The 21,398-nt window shown below is 45.2% G+C and overlaps 7 protein-coding genes across 7 annotated transcripts; 4 read left to right on the top strand and 3 right to left on the bottom strand.

The window, feature by feature from the left end:
* Positions 1-96: 96 nt before the first annotated feature.
* V865_004758 (uncharacterized protein) lies at positions 97-2,359 on the bottom strand (the record flags this gene model as incomplete). The annotated part of the gene is made up of 10 exons (XM_066228534.1): positions 97-171; positions 236-493; positions 569-763; positions 822-909; positions 973-1,669; positions 1,735-1,756; positions 1,812-2,033; positions 2,089-2,140; positions 2,209-2,239; positions 2,311-2,359. 10 exons carry the CDS (start codon positions 2,357-2,359, stop codon positions 97-99), a joined length of 1,689 nt encoding a protein of 562 aa, XP_066084631.1.
* A 903-nt stretch (positions 2,360-3,262) lies between these two features.
* Positions 3,263-5,204, top strand: V865_004757 (uncharacterized protein; the record flags this gene model as incomplete). Its single annotated transcript, XM_066228533.1, has 9 exons — positions 3,263-3,478; positions 3,541-3,726; positions 3,781-3,870; positions 3,924-4,016; positions 4,075-4,156; positions 4,212-4,686; positions 4,781-4,853; positions 4,909-4,992; positions 5,067-5,204. 9 exons carry the CDS (start codon positions 3,263-3,265, stop codon positions 5,202-5,204), a joined length of 1,437 nt encoding a protein of 478 aa, XP_066084630.1.
* A 702-nt stretch (positions 5,205-5,906) lies between these two features.
* On the top strand, positions 5,907-8,238 carry V865_004756 (uncharacterized protein; the record flags this gene model as incomplete). The annotated part of the gene is made up of 11 exons (XM_066228532.1): positions 5,907-6,046; positions 6,111-6,252; positions 6,322-6,430; positions 6,493-6,660; positions 6,727-6,832; positions 6,903-6,996; positions 7,066-7,254; positions 7,324-7,582; positions 7,654-7,717; positions 7,773-7,904; positions 7,971-8,238. The coding sequence occupies 11 exons, from the start codon at positions 5,907-5,909 to the stop codon at positions 8,236-8,238; spliced, it is 1,671 nt and encodes a 556-aa protein (XP_066084629.1).
* A 1,891-nt stretch (positions 8,239-10,129) lies between these two features.
* Positions 10,130-12,907, top strand: V865_004755 (uncharacterized protein; the record flags this gene model as incomplete). Its single annotated transcript, XM_066228531.1, has 2 exons — positions 10,130-10,371; positions 10,432-12,907. 2 exons carry the CDS (start codon positions 10,130-10,132, stop codon positions 12,905-12,907), a joined length of 2,718 nt encoding a protein of 905 aa, XP_066084628.1.
* Positions 12,908-13,688: 781 nt separating this feature from the next.
* Positions 13,689-14,705, top strand: V865_004754 (ubiquitin-conjugating enzyme E2 4; the record flags this gene model as incomplete). The annotated part of the gene is made up of 7 exons (XM_066228530.1): positions 13,689-13,712; positions 13,818-13,913; positions 13,998-14,032; positions 14,096-14,115; positions 14,182-14,310; positions 14,388-14,458; positions 14,646-14,705. 7 exons carry the CDS (start codon positions 13,689-13,691, stop codon positions 14,703-14,705), a joined length of 435 nt encoding a protein of 144 aa, XP_066084627.1.
* Positions 14,706-15,217: 512 nt separating this feature from the next.
* V865_004753 (uncharacterized protein) lies at positions 15,218-15,967 on the bottom strand (the record flags this gene model as incomplete). Its single annotated transcript, XM_066228529.1, has 3 exons — positions 15,218-15,534; positions 15,616-15,847; positions 15,914-15,967. 3 exons carry the CDS (start codon positions 15,965-15,967, stop codon positions 15,218-15,220), a joined length of 603 nt encoding a protein of 200 aa, XP_066084626.1.
* Positions 15,968-17,464: 1,497 nt separating this feature from the next.
* Positions 17,465-19,052, bottom strand: V865_004752 (uncharacterized protein; the record flags this gene model as incomplete). The annotated part of the gene is made up of 2 exons (XM_066228528.1): positions 17,465-18,637; positions 18,696-19,052. The coding sequence occupies 2 exons, from the start codon at positions 19,050-19,052 to the stop codon at positions 17,465-17,467; spliced, it is 1,530 nt and encodes a 509-aa protein (XP_066084625.1).
* Positions 19,053-21,398: the final 2,346 nt, after the last annotated feature.

The following is a 21,398-nucleotide window of genomic DNA, read 5'->3' as shown; positions in this document are numbered from 1 at the left end:
ACAACGCTCTAGGTAGGCTGCTATACAACGGAACTATCAAATCTATACAACTCTTTTCTTCTCGACGAGATGAAATAAGGGAAAGCGGTAACACAATCATAACAGCAGGATATCCTGTAAGAGGGTTCTCCAAGATGGATCCTGTACACCTTGGTCTTTCGACTTATACAACTATTCGATGGCGAGTCCACATCAGCCAAATGTTTTCCATAACAGATGTACGGCTATAACCTACCTGATCAAGTATCCTCAGAGCTTCTTCTACATCGTACGAGAAGCTTGCATCCGATCTCAGAGCTTCTATGACTCTCTTAGCCTGATATCTACCTTGCGGAGTGAACATCATCGACCCGACTATCAAAGTCGGCACGAGCATGTTGACTGTACATGATGATGACCTCGAACTTTCCAAGTGATTCAGAGCAGAGCTGGCATACGTTTGAACAGTAGGGTGGGAATGGGGATATCCTAGCAGATCAACGCAGATGACAACCTATTGGGCGATACACGTATAATTCAGCAACACAAACACAACAGGCTCATATGAAGCGCGTGTTGGACTACTCACTCTCATAGTATATGCAATAATTAGATTACCAAGCTGAACGCGAGGTAATCTATCTGCAGTACCTATAGTCACTTCCCATATATCCAATTCTAATAACATATCTTGTACTTTCTGACCGTGAATCGCGATGTAGGTCTGATTAGGTAATTTTTCAAGAACTTCCTTCTCATGAACCAAGATATTGACTCGATTAACCTGAACAGAAGTTAGCAACACCGTCGCACACAGTATATACTGGGGACAAAGAACCTACAACTTCTAACATCCCCCTGTCCATACCGCACACGAATTGGAAGGAGTCTGGATGTGTCGAATCAGTGTTCTGCTCGGCGAAGTCGAACCTACATATCGAATTTCATTCAGTACTTCCACCTGTAAGTGCTTGTAGGGACCACGCAACTCACCACCAAGGTTGGAATTCCTTTTCAAGCAAAGTAGGTGCCGCTCCCGAAGCGAGACAATGCCATACATCTATTATCGCCAGATTCTCCAATAAGGTTCTGGTCCTATTCAAATGATCTAACGATATCTTCTTAGCTTCTTCTAAAAGTTTGATAGGTCCTCCACGTAATTTGATAAGTTTCAATCCTAAATTATACGCTTCATTCCATTGTGTCGAAACTAACATCACTTGTGAAATGCATATACAGACTATACTAGTCAAGATCGTATCGGTTATCTTCTGTATCTCAGCATTCGCACCAGGAGCCGCTATCGCATTGTTGTCGGGTTCATCTGGAGAGTTTGTAGATACGTCTATATCGGAAAATTTGAGAGTCAGAGCTATTTTACCCAATTCAATAGCAGCTTTGGACGATTGGATACTGGTATCTCTAAGGGATTTGATCTGGCTCGAATTCGGTGGATCATTCGATGATGGTAGAGGTGGTACACCCCATCTACCCATTGGAGTTTGTTTGAGATAATTCTTTTCTAATTGCAAGAACATTGAGGAACGATGTACAGCCGCGATGGAGATAATCGATAGGAAGAATGAGTCAATCTCCATGGACGAACCTCGACGGTTCTGGAAGCATTCGGATATATCGAAACAGTGAACAGGTCTTTCAGGATGAGGTATCGCATGCAAATTCACGGTGCCTAGTAAACATCAGTATGTAAGCTGATTTCATCCATTTGTTAGAGAGGGTATATCTTCAACTTGCCATAACACAGGAAGTGTTGTAGCTATAGCCATGAGTCAGTAAGGAAAGTTCACGTCAAGACGGATTGGCGGACTCACCAAAGATCTCTCCTTTACATCTGGGATAGACAGAGCTAGCAGATCCACCAGGGTAATTGCGGGTGGGATCGTTCCAATAGCATTGATAATGGCATTCAACTGTGCATCTCGTGAACTTTCGGGATGGGGAAGTACATTGAGATTGATCACTTGATTGGAAGATGACGATAAGGCAGATTCAGAGGTACTGGGGTTGTTGTCTACTGCTGTTGGATATGTACACTACCATACATATAATCTCAGCGAAGGACTTCCTAGTGGGGGAATGTTCACTCACTATTCTGACTGTCCTTTGACATCTCCCACAAACAGGTTTCTGCTCGTCACATCTTTGTGGGTACGACTATCAGCTCAAGTACACTCCATGAAATCACTGGAAGCACGTATTCGTACGCACTTATGCTTCAGTTTTCTACAGGTCAAGCAACCTGTAATGAATCCCACCGTAATCAGCAGTTGTCAAAAACGAGGACAACCCTTGGAGATAACGCAACCTCACCTGTTCTACTTCTTCGATGTCTTACATGCGTGCTATCCGCAGGCGGCATCGTGCTTAAAGTCGAGCTCTTTTGGATATCAGTGTAAACATGAGTGTTGGGTGGCAAGACAACTGCCAGTGTGAGAATGAAAACGCATTCAAGTGGTGTTGTTCTCGTTAGGTACTAAATGGCACGTGGCAGGAGGTCCCTCTCCATTTGGCTGGGGTCCTCTGATTGGCATACCAATGATCAAGTACACCATCAGCCTTGTGAGGGTTTGAACATCTGCACACATCCCGATAGAACAAGTAGGATCACCCTGCGTTGAGTCTCTGACGAGTGATATATCGAGACCGGTTCAAGGATCATTTGATGATAGGTATTGTTTCGCCAACAGTTTGCCTCTATGGACATGCTGGCGTTACACGAAGAGATCCGGCGCCGATGTATGTCCCACGCGTACATCGCTGCTTGCGATAACAAAAATCTGACTATCCTAACCCCGGGTAAGATCTGCAATAGTGAAAATCATCTGAACGACAAATATTCTTACTCCACAAATCCTGAGGCTTCTCATCATCTTTCTAAGCGCGACCTTTGTAACTTACTCGCACGCCCGCTTAAGTCGACCGCACTAGTCTCCATCTACATGATCATGGTCAGCAAACCTACGTTGTGTATTGGTGGAACCGTGAGCTATTTACAACCCCGAATAGCCTATGACAGTCCACCTAGCGCTTCACCAGAACGATATAATGGAAGACATATTTCAGGGTCTAAGTTAGCCGTAAGCGTACCCGTACATTCCATACGCGAGTGAGATAAGAGCAACGAACAACGTTGATTTCATACATTGTCCATTGGATTTATACGAATGATTAGCCAAGTACTGGTAATATTATTGATCATGCACATCTTTCTATCGTATCCGTCCGCTCGCTATACAGTCAATACCACTGAACCACCATTGAAATGCCTGCTCAATCAGTCATAGGATTGCCTCCAGTAGGTATGGAGAATAGCAGTCTATCGAACCTCAAACTCGATGATGACGTTACAGGGCTGCCTTTGGAGAGTGGTATGAGTCTATCCCATTGGCTAGCTACCGTCCGTAACAATCCCCTTCTCGATTACCGAAGTAACGAACAGCTTCCTAGTAAAGCCAATGTGGTGATAATCGGCTCGGGAGTAAGCTGGAAATCCATCTTGCAGCATGACAGTATAGATAGCTTACTGGGCTGTGCACGTAGATATCGGGAGCTCTAACTGCTTTGAACCTGCTCGAATCGGACAATCCACCTAGATCTGTGGTAATGCTTGAAGCCAGAGAAATGTGTTCTGGAGCTACAGGTAGAAATGCAGGTCATTGTAAGCCTGATATATGGAGGGGTTTCTCTGAATATGCTGAGCGCTTCGGTAAGAGCCAAGCATTGAAGGTGAGCAGGGTGACATCACACCCCCATATGACGTACTGACTAGAAGACGGACAGGTCTTGGCCAACGAAAGGGAGACTCGGGATGCTTTAGTCGACTTCGTTAGTAAGAATAACATAGATTGTGATGTATGGAATGGGAAAACAGTAAGTAGAATCGTCTATTCTTTCTTTCCTGTCCGTGCTGACAGTAATTATAGCTGGACGTTCTGATGGACGAGGAAGTGGTCGCACGATCAGCAGATAATATGAGAGCTTTCAAAGCCGCTGGAGGGGATGCTAGTCTAGTGGACGTAATCCTTGACCCGTCGCAAGCTGAGAAGGTGAGTCACGACCTTGTAAGTTATGTAGCTAACGAATCAGATATCCCGAGTCAAAGGGGCGAAAGCCGTGTACGCATGGAACGCATCTACCTTACACCCATGGAAACTAGGTGAGTCGTCATATTACTATCAAGAAACAAAGCTCACTGCTCGGCGGTTGCTCAGTTGCATTCGTCATCAAGCGATGCTTGAAGCTAGGCCTCAATCTTCAAACCATGACACCTGTTACTTCCGTCTCCGGATCAAGCAACAATTGGACTGTACATACTTCTCGGGGCAAGATAAGCACACCTACGGTCATACATACTACAAATGCATATTCAGCAGCTTTGTTGCCAGAGACCAAGAAATCGATTACCCCTATACCACACATGTGCAACCTCGTCTACCCGCCCAGTACTCATTCGGGCTCAAAGGCGTTAAGTAACTCATGTTCAGTGATATACAAAGAAGGTCTATACTCTGTGAATCCTCGATCGACCTCTGATGGGGCTATATTATTCGGAGGTGTACAGCCGAACCAACATTATCTAGAGGAATATGTAGAAGCTAAAGAAAGTAGGAAATACGATGATAGCCTGAAGGATTTCCAACCTATAACGGACTGTGTCAAAGAACTAGGCAGAAAAGGGTACCTATGGTGTGTCCTCTATCTCTGGTAACATTCGCACATGACACGAAGGTGTCATTCCGACGAGTGCAGCATCAGCTGACTGCAAGGTTTCAACTCTTAGGGACGAACACAAAACACCGAAGACAGGCTTTGGTGTGCGATATGATCGTTCTTGGTGTGGTATCATTGGCCTGGTAAGTGTCGAACATTCCCTGTAAAAATCGCTTGGGCTGACCGTGATTATCATAGAGTGCCGACGGGGTACCTTATGTTGGGGCTGTACCAGGGAAATCAGGTCAATGGATGAGTTGTGGTCATAACGGACACGGTATGGTAAGTAGTTCTGACTACTTACGCGAACCAGAATGGATAGGCATTTGAGCTGAGCAGTCGTAATACATACAAAGGCTCGTATATTCACATGCTCCCGAGGTTTGGCCCAGCTGGTGCAAGGGTCTGAATGGAAGGACACTGGTTTACCAGAATGCTATCAGGTCACTGAAGAGAGATTGCGAGGAGAAAAATATAGACAACATAATTTATAGAATCCACTTTGTAACCCCCTCATGCACACTGCTCTTCCCATTTCTTCTTCGTCTATGGGATATTCCACCTATATAATGCATCACATCGGCTTTGCCTCCCCGAGATGAGGCCTCGTGGCTTTAGGCGAATGGTTGTCGGAGACTAAGTAGTGATAGAACCACTGACGTCAGGCTTACAATGACTCCCGGCTGCCCGTCAATCATGAAGCTCGTCAGCTGATCTCAGTACTGAAGAATATCCATATCATTCGCGGCAAGGATCTCTTGACTGATTGTTCAGACGCTTCTGATAGCTACACAGTCTATGCCTGATGACATTCGGTGCCAAGGCGCCACTCGAATATTTACGTTGGTTAACCGACTCGAATCGTTACCGTGAATTCGGTTAGATGCGCGTACCTGGCGGTTAAGTCTAAAAATACCCTGTTGAAGCTTCCATCGCAATTTCTTTGTGTTTTCTCTCCAAAGCATCATCACAGCTGCAGATCCCAATATATTCGGACGATCCAATGATATTCGACCTGTCACTTGATCATACTCGGTGGACGGAAGGGCGATAGATAACGACTCAGTCTCTCACCTGGGCGGTTCCAGATATATATCAGGGAGGGCCGAGCGACATTATCTGCGTCATGATTCATTAACCCCTTCTTTCCTTCTTCTTCGTTCATCATCCATCATCACGCAGAGAGGAGAAGCAAGATGTCCAGCTCAAGCGTACATACGAGCTCCAACATACCTGATTATGCTACACCAAAGGATGTCGTTGATGGTGTCCAGGTCCAAACTTTTGATACTGCCGAGGCTCCTGCAGAGCACATCTTCTCGAATCATGCTCAAAGGTGAGTGCACATACCAGTCACGGCTGATATCGAACGGAGTTAACGAAGTGTTCACACTGTATAGAGGTCTGAAGATGAGGCATTTACAGCTCATCGCTATTTCAGGTGCCATCGGATCATCGGTCTTCCTGTCCATCGGATCTCCCTTGACAGGTGGGCCATTGGCTTTATTGATTGGTGTGATACTATGGTCCACCGTTGTTTGGGTAAGTCAACCCAACGTACGAGTATATGTATGGAACAGTTGCTAATCCTACATCTTGGAGGACTCTTAGGCCATCAGTAATTGTTTGGTCGAAATGTGTACTCTGTTCCCTGTTGAAGGAGGTTTCGTTTACTATGCTACTCGATTCTTGGACCCTTCTTTGGGTTTTTCGTTAGGTTGTAAGTCTCACCATTTCTATGCCACCCGGACGTACATTGACATTTTCACCTTGCGAATGAAGGGAACTATTTCCTCTGTCAAGTTTCGTTGATTTGCGGAGAGTTTACATCGATGAATGTTCTGGTCGCATACTGGGCTCCTGATCTCACACCGGCTGTTATCATCTCAGTCGGTTTGGCTCTCTTGCTCTTTGTTCAGGTCTTCAATGTTAGAGTATATGGAGAAACCGGTAAGTCAGAACTGTATATATTCTCATCACTACACGGATCACTGACCACCGCGAACAATTTCGCAGAATTTTGGATCAGTATCGGTAAAATCTTCATGATCTTTGGTGCTTTCATCTTCACGTTCATCACTATGGTGGGAGGAAACCCAAAACATGACAAATACGGATTCAGGTGAGAGTCTTTGTCTTGAGCATATATATAAGCCTGTTGCATCGCTGATAAGCGCCCATCGATCTCATAGATTCTGGAAAGATCCTGGACCTTTCGCCGATTCCTCTGGAGTCGATAGAGCTCAAGCTATTTGGCACGCCGTGCAATGGGCCGCATACGGTATTGTAAGTCAACAGTGTGATTCAGAACCAGCGTAATCATCATAACTGATGTCGTGCTCATTACTCATATAGGTTGGTCCCGATTATATCGCTTTGGCTGCTGGGGAAGTACAGAACCCCCGAAGGGTATTACCAAAAGCCTTCAACTCAACGATTTATAGAATTCTAGGGTTCTACGTCGGAGGAGCCTTCTTTGCTGGTATCAACGCTCCTTCGAATGATCCCTCTCTTTTGGGTTCTACAGGTGCTGCTAAATCACCGGTAAGTACCATTACGCTCGTCTATACTTGCACTATGTGGCTGATAGGTGCTGACGGAGGGAACCAATAGTATATCATTAACATGGATCGACTTGGTATCCCCATTTTACCCTCCATCCTCGTCGCTGGTCTTCTGATTTCCCTATTTTCATCCACCTCTTCCATGGCTTTCGCTGCCAGTAGAACCTTGTACCTACTAGGTCTTGAAGGTCATGCACCTCGAATCGTTACCAGAACCAACAAATATGGACTACCATATGTTTGTGTCCTTATTACCCTCGCTCTCGGATGTCTGTCTTTCATGGCTTTGGGAAGCGGAAGTGCTACTGGTGAGTCCCGCCTTCTGCCTGTGTATATGATCCTGTCGTCCGGTGCGACGCTAATGCATACATCCCAACAGTGCTCAGCTGGCTTATCAACTTGACTGCTGCTACTCAAATGATCACCTGGATCTCCATCGCAGCGTGAGTCCTGAACACGAAGATGATAGACACACACAGCTGATATTTGGATCAATAGCTCCTACCTTCGTTTCAGAGCAGGTATGAGAGCTCATGGGCTAGGAAACGAATTCTTGCCTGCCAGAGGATACTTCCAACCTTGGTCAGCTTGGTGGGCGCTGTTTTGGGCTCCTTTCGCTTTGATCTTTAGGTACGTTACCCCATCTCGGCAATAGTCAGGCAATATCAGTAGGTAGCTAATGCGAGTAAACCATAGTGGATACTACATCTTCGCTCCTGGAACATTCACCGTACCAGATTTTATGTTCACCTATGCGGCTGTATTCATCTTTATCGTCCTCTCGATAGGATGGAAGATTAACATGGTGTTGAGATACGGTCAAAAATGGTTTGGCATCAGAGCTAACGAGATGGACTTCACGACTGGTGTAGCCGAGATGGAAGAGATGACAGCTATAGCTGAAGAGAAATGGAGGACCGAAAAGAAGAGTAGATTAGATAAAATTGTAGATCATATTTTCTAGTTGGTTAATATTCTTTCTCCTTTCTCTCCGAAACCCCTGTTGGGCGCTGGAAACCAATACAAAATGCCTCTTTCACTATTTCTGACTGTTTTGTAGAGGTTTGGACATGATTACCGAATAATCAAACTCAATGAATCACGCATTGCAAATTCGCTATCTAAGGCTACAACGCATGGATAGATCGCGGCGTATGAGCTTGCATTGGATCTTCCATGGAAGCCTGGCGAAGGAAACCATTGGACTTTTCATGCAAGTCAGTAGAAGTCGACCGATATGGCTTTATCAGGAGACTTGCCAATCGTTCGAGAGAGATCTTGTGGCGTGATCAACGTGCTTTGAGGATCGACGGATCGCCGAGAAAGACGCTTTGAGAGATTGGACGTGAAGGCAAGGTGAGAGAGACGTGCATTGTCATGTGTACCATCCGAGACTTGTGCGATTGGCTGATTCACAACAACTGAAGGGGAAGGATCGAAATGGTAATTTTGGGACGCGAAAATTCAGTACTCAGTCCACGTAAGTATGGACCTTGCCTTTAGCAGCTACAGTACTTCCAATCTCGAGAGCTGCATTGGGCAGATTGTCATGTCGGCGATCGAAACATCTGATACGGGAATGATCGCCGGGAATAAAATAGTGCGACCTATGCAGCCATTTCCGACCGAGACCTACTATAACAAGCTTTAACTTCGATTATAAAACTGCAACATGTGTTTTGAGCTAGTTTCATTTGGCCTACACTCCCACTTCAGGGAGTCATTCCTGAAGGGGTCCTGGGCTAACTGGTCGATAGACTACCCGATTCACTTCGTCTCGGCGCAGACCAGAAGGTGACATGATCTTGGTTGACACCAGACGGAACTCCAAACAGAGCTCGGTGTCTACAACCACATCATATCTCACCGGGATAATAGTTTTGTTGATCGCTGTTTTATGCTCTTTCACTTTCTGCTATATTTGGTCTAACGACCGGCAAGTGGAGGAGACAAACCTGAGAAGGTAACGTAATTCACCCGGAGCTTGAACCGCAGGAACACGTCGATCAGAGCCGGATCCGGTATATTTCACATCAGTTAGACCCAATTGCATTCGTTTGTCACCTATTAGTAACTTTGTTATTCCTTGAACCTAAACTACTATGCAGACTTTGTGCCTTTAGTGAGACAAACAGTAGGGATCGACATGACCACAGGGTCGGTGATCTGATCACATTTATCGAAATGATAACATGGCGTTCTGCCTCATAGAAAGGGTTCACGTTTATTTGTTCCAGCAACCAATGAGAAGATGTTATCGTCATCATGTGGAACTAACTTTCAAGGTCCTCCCTACTTGTCAGCCAAGCTAACTCTCAAAAAGGAATGTTTATATTGATCATTTCACGGCAGCTTTTTCTAAAGTATGACCCAATGGACGGATTTGGTAGATTTGTTTACATCGTTTCAACGGTTTTTCCTATATTCACGACATCGAATCTAAAGCCTCATCGTAATACTTTGTTCCACTTGATACTTACCGAAGTTTACCCTTTACCCTCCCAACGAAGGAGGAAAGATGGGAATCATGCATCGTTGTTTTTCAAATTACGAAGATCAAACAGGGCCGAAACCTTGTTCATCGTTGCCCCTCTCTCTTCTTCCCCCTCGCTTGGTATTCAGATTCTAACTCCCAAACCTGACAGTCTAGATGTTTATATACAACTTCACCCAATACTCAAAATCCCCCTCCTTTTTTCCTTCTTTTCTTTCTTTTAACCATCAGCTTCAACAAATCTACAAACTCGACTCGAGAACCATTCAAGAATTCTTTCAATAGAACTTCTCCGGAATCAGCGACCCATCGGCTCATTCGATACTCGACACACACTCATCAGTCATCAAAGTAACCGACCATGGTCAAATTACAGGCCTCATTCACTCTTTCTCTCCTAATCGCTATCTTGAGCATCGGCAGCGCTCAAGCTGAAGTCGCCGGTGCCCGAAACGGACCTCGACGACATGACAAAGCTGCATCTGCTGGAAAGCGATCCCTCGCTCCTAGGGCGACAGACCCTTGGGCGAACTTCAAGTCGTTTGACTGGTCCACTTGGCAGACCAATTGGGGTTGGGCAGGTCACACTTTGGCATACGTAAAGTGAGTGAGGGTTTTTCGCAAATTCATGGGAAGTTGCTGATCCTATCTGCAATCATTCAGAGCTTGGTACTACGACGAATATGGTCTCAATTTGCCCTCTGGTGTAAGAAGTTGGCCCGAATTATCTTACTATGTCAGTTACTTTGGTACCTACAAGCCTACTCCTTCACCTTCCATCTCGTCATACGGTGGTTCCAACACCGAAGACCCCTGGGTTACCGGTACCCTCGCCTCTTCTTCTACCTCTTCCAGCAAAGCTGCCTCTACTTCCACTTCTACATCTACCTCTGCTGTCAAGTCATCCTCGAGTTCAGCTGCTGCCGCCAGCTCCTCCGCCATTGTCAGCTCAACCTCTTCTAGCAAAGCCTCATCAACCTCTTCCTCTGCTGCTGCTTCCTCCAGCGCTGCCTCGTTGACCGGTGGGGTTGTTACCTCGAATGGATGGACATCTCAAGGTTGTTACCAAGATGCCTACCCTCATCTTGTCCCTGATTACTTTGAAAGAAACACCTCGATGACCCAGGAATACTGTGGTTCAGTGTGTTTCAACCAAGGTAAACCATGGATGGCGGTAGAATACGGTAGCGATTGTTACTGTGCAAGCGCTCTTGCCACAAGTGGCTCCTTCCCTAAACTCGCCGACAGCCAGTGTACTTACCCATGTGCTGGTAATTCTGCCCAGAATTGTGGTGGTAACTATATCCTTGTCTTATTCAAGTACACCGGTTCCGCCAGCTTCCCCTCTTCCTCTTCCTCTTCTTCATCTACGGCGTCTTCTTCCGCCGCTTCTTCAAGCACTTCCTCGTCAGTGGCTGCTTCTAGTTCCTCGTCAAGCTCTTCTAAGGCTGCTTCAAGCTCTTCATCATCAGCCGCTGCTTCAAGCTCCTCATCTGCCGCTGCCTCGTCAAGCTCTTCCAAGGCCGCTTCCTCATCTTCATCTTCTTCAGTCGCTGCTTCAAGCTCTTCTTCCTCAGTCGCCGCTTCAAGCTCCTCATCTGCCGCTGCCTCGTCAAGCTCTTCCAAGGCCGCTTCCTCATCTTCATCTTCTTCAGTCGCTGCTTCAAGCTCATCATCATCAGTTGCTGCCTCCAGCTCTGTTGCCGCTTCCAGCTCTTCAGCCGCCGCGTCCTCATCGGTAGCTTCCTCTTCCACAAGCTCTTCAACGAGCTCTTCCGCTTCCGCTTCTGCCACCGCTACTGTACCATCCGGATGGAAAGTAGCTGATACTCCTTGTATCGCTGATGGCAAAACTGGTCGAGCCTTACTCGGTTCATTCACTATCGATTACAATAACACCATCGAAGGCTGTCTCGCCCGATGTGATGCGGGTGGATTCGCTATTGCCGGTATCGAATACGGTAATCAATGTTTCTGTGGTTCGTACCTCTCCAACGGTGCCTCTCTGTCTACTACTGCCACTTGCGCTGTCGCTTGTCCAGGTAACAAGGCCCAAACCTGTGGTGGATACTACGCCTTGTCTCTTTACGTCTCCACCAAATTAAACGGTGCTGCCCTTTCTTCCGATCTACTCTCAGTCGCCGCTACTCTTCCTGATGGATGGTCAACGGCATCGAAATGTATGCAAGAAGTCAACGGTCGGGCTCTGACCGATTACTCATGGTCTACCGACGCCATGACCGTCCCATTGTGTCTTAACAAGTGTGCTTCCCTCGGATACCAATATGGTGGTATTGAATACGGCAGAGAATGTTACTGTGGTAACTCTCTAGATAACGGTGCCGACTTAACCAAAACTTCAACTCTTTGTGGTACCCCTTGTGCCGGTAACCCATCTACTCCTTGTGGTGGTTGGAACGCTTTACAAGTATACAACAACCCTGCTTACTCTTACTCCAACACTATTGTCAACGGTTACGTCAAGACTGCTTGTCTTCAAGAAGTCGCCAATCGAGCTTTGAGAGGTGCTGCCTACAAGGACGAGACCGGTATGACCGTCGAAACTTGTACTCAGTATTGTGCCGATCGAGGATTCAACATGGCCGGTGTCGAGTATGGAAGTGAATGTTACTGTGGTTCGGCCTTGGTCGGCGGCGCTTCCCTTCTTTTGACTTCCGGACAATGTAACATGAACTGTGTTGGTGATGCGACCGAGAACTGTGGTGGACCCAACGCGATTTGGTTGTATATCAACCCTAACTCCCTTACCGCTTCCGTCACTCTGCCCACCGGATGGACCTACAAGGGATGTATCGGCGAAGGATCATCTGCTCGAGCACTCAACTTTACCGCCACCGACCTAATCACCAAGGGAACTATGACTGGTGAGAAATGTGCAAGACAATGTTACGAATCAGGTTATACCATGGCCGGTACCGAATACGCTTCTCAATGTTACTGTGGTAACTCCTTCCAAGGTGGAGCTACTGGAAACATCATCGATACCATCACCGATTCTACTTCTCAGTGTAACTACCCATGTGCAGGTAACGCCGCCCAGATGTGTGGTGGTGGTTATAGATTATCTCTTTATTCCAGCTTGGCTACCCTCCCCGGTACCGTCACAACGGCAGTATAAAATTAGTATCTTCATCAAAGTGAACGGATTCATATATACATATCATCTTTATAGTATCTTGATCGTACCCTTTCGAATAAATTTGGACTTTTTATATAGGACTTTTTAATTTAGTTGGTTATATCGTTATAGCCGATAGACAACAAGAAATCGAATGCATTTCGTCTTCACTCAAATCCTCTTGTCTGTGCCGGGCGCGCAGTTGCGTTTGAACTTGACATTACATCGGATCTTTTCATGAGAGGCAATGGGTTCAGGAGGGTTATTACGAGTCGCACTGCTGGATGGTCCTGGTCATTGCATGAGTGTGAGAAGCTGTATGTATGTATTCAGATGAGTCTGTCGTTTCATCAGGACCGTTGAGCATGGGAAGATTGAACAGAAAGAGAGACGGGAGGTGCCACACAGATCGGCGATATGAATAAAACCGGCCAAGCATGTATGGCTAGTAGTGCGCCTCATCCACCCCTTGGTCCTCTCACTCACACACTGGTTGACTGACTGGTTGACTGATTCATTCCATTCTGTATCTCATTCAGCCTTGCATCATCATACATTGTCTCTTATCATAATCTACGCCATATCCCTACACGCTACTGATATCCCGTAAGTTCGCCTTGTCAGCGTACATACCCATATTGATACAGTAGAGCGTGAGGAGAAAAAGGGATGAATAGCTGACTAAGATTTCATTCATCTTACTTCCTTCTTTCTTGCCACTTCCATTCTACCGCATTCTTCTTCACTTACAGGAACGAATCGATAGAAATCAACATACACAATGGCTCTCAAACGAATCAACAAGGTGAGTCATCGGACGGGCTGCTACAATGCATTGTAGAAGGATCATCGAGATGTGGGTTGTGAGAATAATAAGCTCACGCGATATGTCCTGTTCTGCTCCGTACAGGAATTAATCGATCTCGGACGTGATCCCCCTTCCTCATGTTCTGCCGGTCCCATCAACGACAACCTCTTCCAATGGCAAGCTACCATCATGGGACCTGTGAGTTGGACTCGACTCTAGTTAAAGTGGGAATGTGCGTGAGTAGGATTCACGACTGACAAATTGCGATGGCATTCAACCTAGGCCGATTCACCTTACGCCGGCGGTGTATTCTTCCTGTAAGCTTCGACTTTCGTTCTTCATTGACTGATAGCCTAACTAACGAACTTCATTTCTATCAGCTCGCTTACTTTCCCTACCGGTAGGTTTATCTCCTCTTTCGATACAACCTGAAACATGTTCTGACATCCTGTGTTAACAATCATAGACTACCCATTCAAACCCCCCAAGGTCCAATTCACCACCAAGATCTACCACCCTAATATCAACGCTAACGGTTCAATCTGTTTGGATATCTTGAGAGATCAATGGAGTCCTGCATTGACCATTTCGAAGGGTGGGTCGCGTTTCTTTCACACTCAGTGATTGTTGATACGCCCGATACTGACTGGTTGATTGATGGATGCCATCTAGTTCTCCTCTCGATCTGTTCAATGTTAACAGACCCCAATCCTGATGATCCATTGGTACCGGAGATTGCTAACGTGAGTTTTGCGGTTTCATTATCCGAGACGCTGCATCTCACGGTCTGTGCTTCTTGTAAACCTACTATTCTTCTCGCTCTTCTCCCCGTTGTTTCCTCGACATCCCATGATATACCACAATCTAGACTGTGTATATCTTCATCTTTTCCCATATGCAGTGAGCTGACTTGTGTGACCTGATCAACAGACCTACAAGACTGATCGACCTCGATACGAAGCTACAGCAAGGGAATGGACTAGAAAGTGAGTCATCGCCAAAATGTCTGCTTCAGTTTGACATGCTGATGAGTGCCCTCCGAAATCAGATACGCGACATAAAATGGTTCTTATATACATTTCATGATTTTGTTCCTTTCTCTCACGTATACATATTTCCAGTCTCATTTCGTCCGTCATGTGATCATCCTCTATCATGTCTTTGTTGGGTTTATCGGCCACCCTGATGGCAACCACATCGTTGAGGCAGCTCTTGCAGGGTTGCGATTCTTTTCCTATTGTTCTTAAGGCTAACCCGAAACCAGCTTTGTATTTTCACGCATCAAGGGAGTATGAAAGGTTCAATTGGAATCATGGAGCGCGTGTCACATTGTGATATGTATATATACATAAGATAAAGTACCAGACCTAATCAGTGATCGTAAATTATATAGTGAAGATTATACTTAATATTATTTTGTTACAAGCAAGAGAAATTATAGAGGGTTTATGTACCGATACTAATTACTGATGGATATGAGCTACAGTGACTTGATTGATTTATTACGATCTGAGATTGTACAAGCCTTCTTCGTCCCCATCTGAGATCTTACCATGCTCAATCTGTCTCGAACCCCCTCTGACCAAGACATGAGTAGAGATCTTATATACTTCATCTCTCTCTTTCTTGTTGTTACTTCTCTTGTGGACCAGTACGATGATCCATGTAGTCCAACCGAAATGAATCAACAAGTTAAGCAAGAACAACACTGAGAGGGCGATGGCGCCAGCTTGACACCCTTCCTCACCAGTGTAGAAACCTGAATCGGGATCGTCGCATAGTTCCCAAGATGTGAAGATGAGTTGAAAGATCACGCATGCTACATCCGCCCAGAGAGATGAAGGCAAAGGTCAGCTTGGGTGAATGTTATATTTGATAGTGATGAGATTCTTTAACAAACCTAACCAAGAAACGGTGATCAATACTCCCACAGCTACTTCGCCACCAGCTTGATCAAACCTTGATCTTCTATTCTTAAGAGCGAAGTAGATAGCGGGCGGGTAGTAGATCAACATGTTCAGACCGATGAATACATGAATCCAGAGATTGATGAATCCAGTAGAGTCGTATCCGAATCCCGGCAAGAGGAGATTGAGGAGTAAAGAGAGGATGAAGATGAGGGTGGTAATGCCCTACAAGCCAGATGATGTTAGCTTCCTATCTACTTATAAGAGCCGAGAGAGACTAGAGACACTCACGAATAATGCATATCGGATCTTGGGACCTGAAGAGGTAACATATGAAGAAGACATGATTGAAACTCCCGTTGTTGAATGATTCGGTTGATATGAATGACTGTAGGTGTTTTGATTGATTATTGTGTTAAGGACTCTTGTTCTATCCCAATGAAGATGAGCTGAAGGTTGGGCTTCGTTCTCCGTCACGATCCTTTATATACCTTTTCGGACCCATGATCGCAAAGGTAGCAAGTACAAAGGTAGTATATCTTGGAAGATGAGCACTAGCAGCTCTCGGGGCTATGCAAGCGGAGAATGCAGCGGTTGATGCAGTGTTTTTTAGTTTGATGATGATGGCATTACGGAATACCTTGGCACTTCGGAGTTGGGTTGCTTGGTTGGTTTGCCGCTCAGGAACCGGACTACCCAGACCAGACAACTCGATGCGGTGTTGATGGTGTCAGCAACAAGTCATCTGATGCTTTGTGTCGACAAGGAGCTACTTCATTATTCATTTGTTCTGACTAAATAGTACACCAATATGTAGCCTCATCGCTGTGTTATGATTTTACTTCGTTCCTCTATGCTGAATATCGTCTTCAGTGATTTGCTTCGTACTTCGTGTATGCGACCTCTCGATGATCGGACCTGCCATACAAGGACGTATCTATATATGCATATCTCGATGTAAATCTTTTGAGATCAGAGATGCCAAGCTAGTATCTCTTCGATCTCACCAAAGGAATCCAGGTGTACATAGTGAGGATCTGTTTGTACATCGGACTAATGACTTTCATTGTCAACTTCCCATTCTCATCGCTTTCCCTTCTCCGTCCATCCTCACGGTCTGCAAGCTCTGTCGGAGGCTCGATCAATCATAGGACTTAGCCCCAGATTCCGAGGGAATTGAGATGGATGAAACACAGTACTGCATCCTTTGCTCAACCAATCTCAGGGATTCGATGAGGATAGTCTGTCACTTGAGCTCGGAGCCGATGCGAAGTTCGCTATAGTGCCCCATCGTGTCGAGCAGACTTAGAGAAACGACAAGTAACAAACGAGTTAAGAATAATACTAATCCGCACCATACTCAACTGTATGGTGCAACAACAAGGCTGTACGCTACAGTATGGGCATTTGATCCGAGATTGTTGGCGCACTATTCCAACTAGACTGGTGAAGGTCCCGCTGGGAGCGTCAAGTTTGAAGGCGCTTTGTTTCCTGTATATGGATTGTGCTCCAAATTTCACTAGACGATACAGGTAATTATAGATTTATGCATTTAATGTAATGTATACCTCTAGAAATAATTCGTCTATATCTGATACAAGAAGAAAGTGCTACATATGATCAAGATCAAGAAAGAGTAGAGAAGAGACGGAAGTCGTATAAACGTGTCTCCAATGTAGATTGACTATATATAAATGAATTTGCAAGAAGCTACAATAAGATGATGACAATGACATGACATGACATGACTGATTTATGTCCATATATCTATCTATAACAACGACAATGACAATCATGCTAAAACTAACATATGTTGATGCAAAGAGGACAGGAAAAAACGGATTAAAGGATGAATTCACCACTCAATGGACTTTGAGGATTCATGTTGACATGTAATAGATCGGGCCTAGTGAGCTGTTGATTACCTTTGGTATTGATCGGTCTTGGGCGAGTAGAGGTATTATCAACAGGTGAGAACTCGGGTGTTGGAGGTAATGAGATATCGCCAGATGAAGATGATCGAGAACTCGTACGGTACAAATCCAAAGGATCCTGTACTTCTCCTGCTATCAATGCTGGTGTTTCGGTAGATTCCAATGAAGAATTTGCAGTAGCATTGACGCCAACGACATTTACTTTAGAGAAATCAATTTGAGCAAATACGTGTTTATCAATTTGCGCTTGAGATAAAGTAGCGTAGGTTGATGAATCGGAAGACCAAGATGATGAAGCAGCAGCTTCTTCTGGCTCTCTGCGGTTGTTGTATCTTGGTTTGTTGGCACGATGTTTCCTCTGAGCATGTTGATGAGCGAATTCGTCCAATTCTGAATCTTCGTCGATCGTGATCGGAACGGCCACTGGAGGGGAAGTCTTGACTGGAGCAGCAGGAGGGGTGACATGTACGGGTGGAGCAGGAGCAGGAGTAGGAGCGACTTGTCGGACAGCGGCAGCAGCAGCTCGAGCAGCCGAATGAGCAGTCTTCAACTCGTCGTCAGTCATTGAGAATGTCTCCACTCGCAATATCTGTTCTCTAAGTACTTTGAGGGGTGTTCTATCTCTGGGTTCTAAAGCGAAGAGTCCTTTGAGGATCCGATTGGTCGCTTTGGATATGGGTAAGATGGTTCGGAGGAAATCTGGATTATGCACGTATGCTCGGAAAGTTTCGTCATTTGGACAAGCCTGTCTCCATGGATTTCTACCACAAGTCAAGTTTACCAATATCACACCTAATGACCAAATATCGTTGGTCTCAGTAGAATACGATTCTAATCTTTCGAATAAGCCACCTTGACATTCTGGCGATAAGTAAAAGGTCGATCCACAGCCGAAATCCGTCGAATGCCTCTCGGAAGTGGCTAATCCGAAATCGGCGATACAAATCCTTTCGCCGTTTTGGGTACACAGGATGTTTTCAGGTTTGAGATCTCGGTGGAATATTCCCATTCGATGACAGTAATCTACGGCGTCGATGATTTGTAAGAAGATCTTCTTGATCAGGTAATCGTTGCCGAGGTACTGATAAATTATTTGTCAGCTTGTTTCAGGTGAACTGAAATGATATGACTCGACTTACCCGTTGTTTCTCGGTGATCATTCCAAACAAATCACCCTCGTCGCAGAAATCCATGATCACAAAGATAAATTCACCTTCTTCCAATACCTTATGTAAGGTAACTACGTTGGGATGCCTCGAGGCTAATTGATGTAAAGCGATTTCTCTTCTCTGGAAATGACGCTGTCTGGAATCCAGTCCAGCTCGGAGGAGACATTTTACAGCGAGGTAAACCGGCCGAGGAGCATGTAAATCCACAGCGAGGTAGACCACACCATAGGCACCAACACCAAGAGTGGAGAGGAGTTCAAGTCGACCATTGTCGATTCGGTGTCCGACGAGATCACGTCCTGAGGTAGCGAAAGTGTTGGAGGGCATCTTGATGAAATTAAGTTGAGGGAGTGGCTGTGAATAATCTGGTTGATATGTAAATGTATTTGAATGGCTTGAGTCTGTATTGATGGATGAAGGAGAAAATCGAATATCCAAGAAACCTCAAGCCCTCTTTATACACCTTAACGCACGGATGACTTGAGGCGAAGTGCACTTCGGTGGGGATGTTGACCTGCCTTCTCCGTCAATGATCTACCGGGTATATCCCAAAGAAGATAGTACTGTAGATCGTTTCTTTCTAAGCCAGTCTAAATTATAATATCTTTATTATCCTTAATCCGATATCTTATCGTGTGATGTCGTCAAAAGCGTCCTTTGGGGTTGGGTTTTGATTTGGATTTGGCCCGGCCAATGAATATATACCAAAAGTAGTTGGATTACCGTTGAGGTGTGGGGATGGACTTGATTTGGATTGTATTTCAGACGTAGTTCAAGGTCAAGGTGATACTTGTTAATCCTTGCCCGTTATGTCTGTAGTGGTACTTTATCGAATATTCAAGAATCGAAAAGGGGGAAAAGAACGAACGATGTTGATATTGACCAGGAAAGGAAAAAGGGCAACAATTAACAAGTCGAGAATTCGGTATGGGGTTGTTATAATCAATCTCAATCCTATTATTCGGTGACAATCGCTTCTTCCTTTCCTTCTTTCTTTCTTTCTAAGAGTGTCAATGACAAAAGAGGCGAGTTGGTGATTTGATTGAAAGATTGGGAGTCATACAACCAATTCTAATCCAGTTACAGAGCAACAACCTTTCTGTTGAGTTGAGTGCGAATTTGAGTTTGGGTGTGAGTTCGAGTGTGATTCTCGTGACTATTGGTATTGAGGGAATTCTGGACTCATACAATGAGACTGCGGTCGTTTTTACAGGAATGGGTCCAAGGTACAGTATACTGAGGTTTGGACAAATGAATTGAATAAAGAGGCGTATTCTACGATGTTTGGTATTTCAGATGTCGACGGAGGAGGTAGGAAATAACCTATGATAGGACCTGCGGTTCGCAGTAAAAAGTGAGGAGAGGCATATATCAGAGCCAAATTAGAGACAACATCTCTCTTTCGCAATTGAGAGAAACATAGGATCTTGTTCAACTGATTGACGACCCAGGAATTACGGTTACTACTACAACAGTACTGTGATACCACAACGGTTCAGGTCAGAAAGTAAGATTTGACACTAAAATCTCCAATGGGATCGTTATGATCGTAAATATCGTACCTTGTTAATCACATCCTATCCAATTCCTTCTTGCTGCGTTCACCTTCTTCTTCACGTTCACATCTTTGTTTTTAGGTCTTCTCCGTATCCAGATTAATGAATTGTGGAGGTATTTTAGGCTATCATTTCTTCAAACCCTGAGTAAGCCAAAACCAAGAGCTGGGGGCAGGGCACTTCGTCCATCTTTGTTCGTGCTTGGAAGGAAATTGGTTAGCGTAAAACAAACTCAAGAGATGTTTCTGAGGTTTCTACCTAATACGGCATCGAACCGATTTTACCACAAGACATTTCCGCCGGTCAGCGATAAGACGTTCACCTTGGCAACTGCTTTGCTCTCTCACAGGGTGGAATAAGGTGTGGTAACCAAACGCTAACTTGGGCGGTCTTGGTACCAGTAAAATGAAGTAGCGGTATGCCCCACCGACTGTGGTACAGTTGCGGTGGGTCACAAACGAAATGAAACAAAAGTCTATTTTACCTATACAATCCCTGAATACAAAGAGTCTCGGTCTTTACCCCGTTGACAGCAAATTTTCAATCTAGCCATTTACAGTTCATCCATGAGAACTTTCACATTTTCGTGTGGCTTTTTCACTTCTTGACCTGTTAACCTTATTTCCAACCAACCCTGAGAGTTATTACACAAGTGGCGTCAACGATTGATCTTCTGGAATTGTAAGGTATTTTCAGCTGTCAGCCAAATTACAATATGGCGATACTTTGAGAACGCCACATCTTACTCGGCACGGATTGAGGCGTACTTCTGGAAACATCATCATCAGAAGGTGGCGTAGATGTCATCGAGAATGTGATCAACCTGTTGTTCTCTGACACCACCGTGCGATTGATATGCACCTACACAGATCAACCTGTTGTGTAGTCATCGTTGGGTAAGTCAGTGCACATGTACATCAAAGATGGAAGGCGCTATGACTCCCGCCCTCCAGGTCCTTCGGGAAGCTCCACTCCGCATCGACAGCAAGATCTTCGTGTTCGTGAGAGCGCCAGTGGCATTTCGCTACACAATCTCGTGATCTCATCTTCACCCGCAGCCGATAGCATCAGCTACTCCGCAGAAAGTCACAAAAGGATGCGGAACTTGCCGTCATAG

Source organism: Kwoniella europaea, chromosome 1, assembly GCF_036810445.1.
Source record: "Kwoniella europaea PYCC6329 chromosome 1, complete sequence".
In the NCBI taxonomy this organism is placed as follows: Eukaryota; Fungi; Basidiomycota; class Tremellomycetes; order Tremellales; family Cryptococcaceae; genus Kwoniella; species Kwoniella europaea.
Note: the sequence above shows the minus strand (reverse complement) of the source record. Positions and strands in the feature narration are given on the sequence as shown.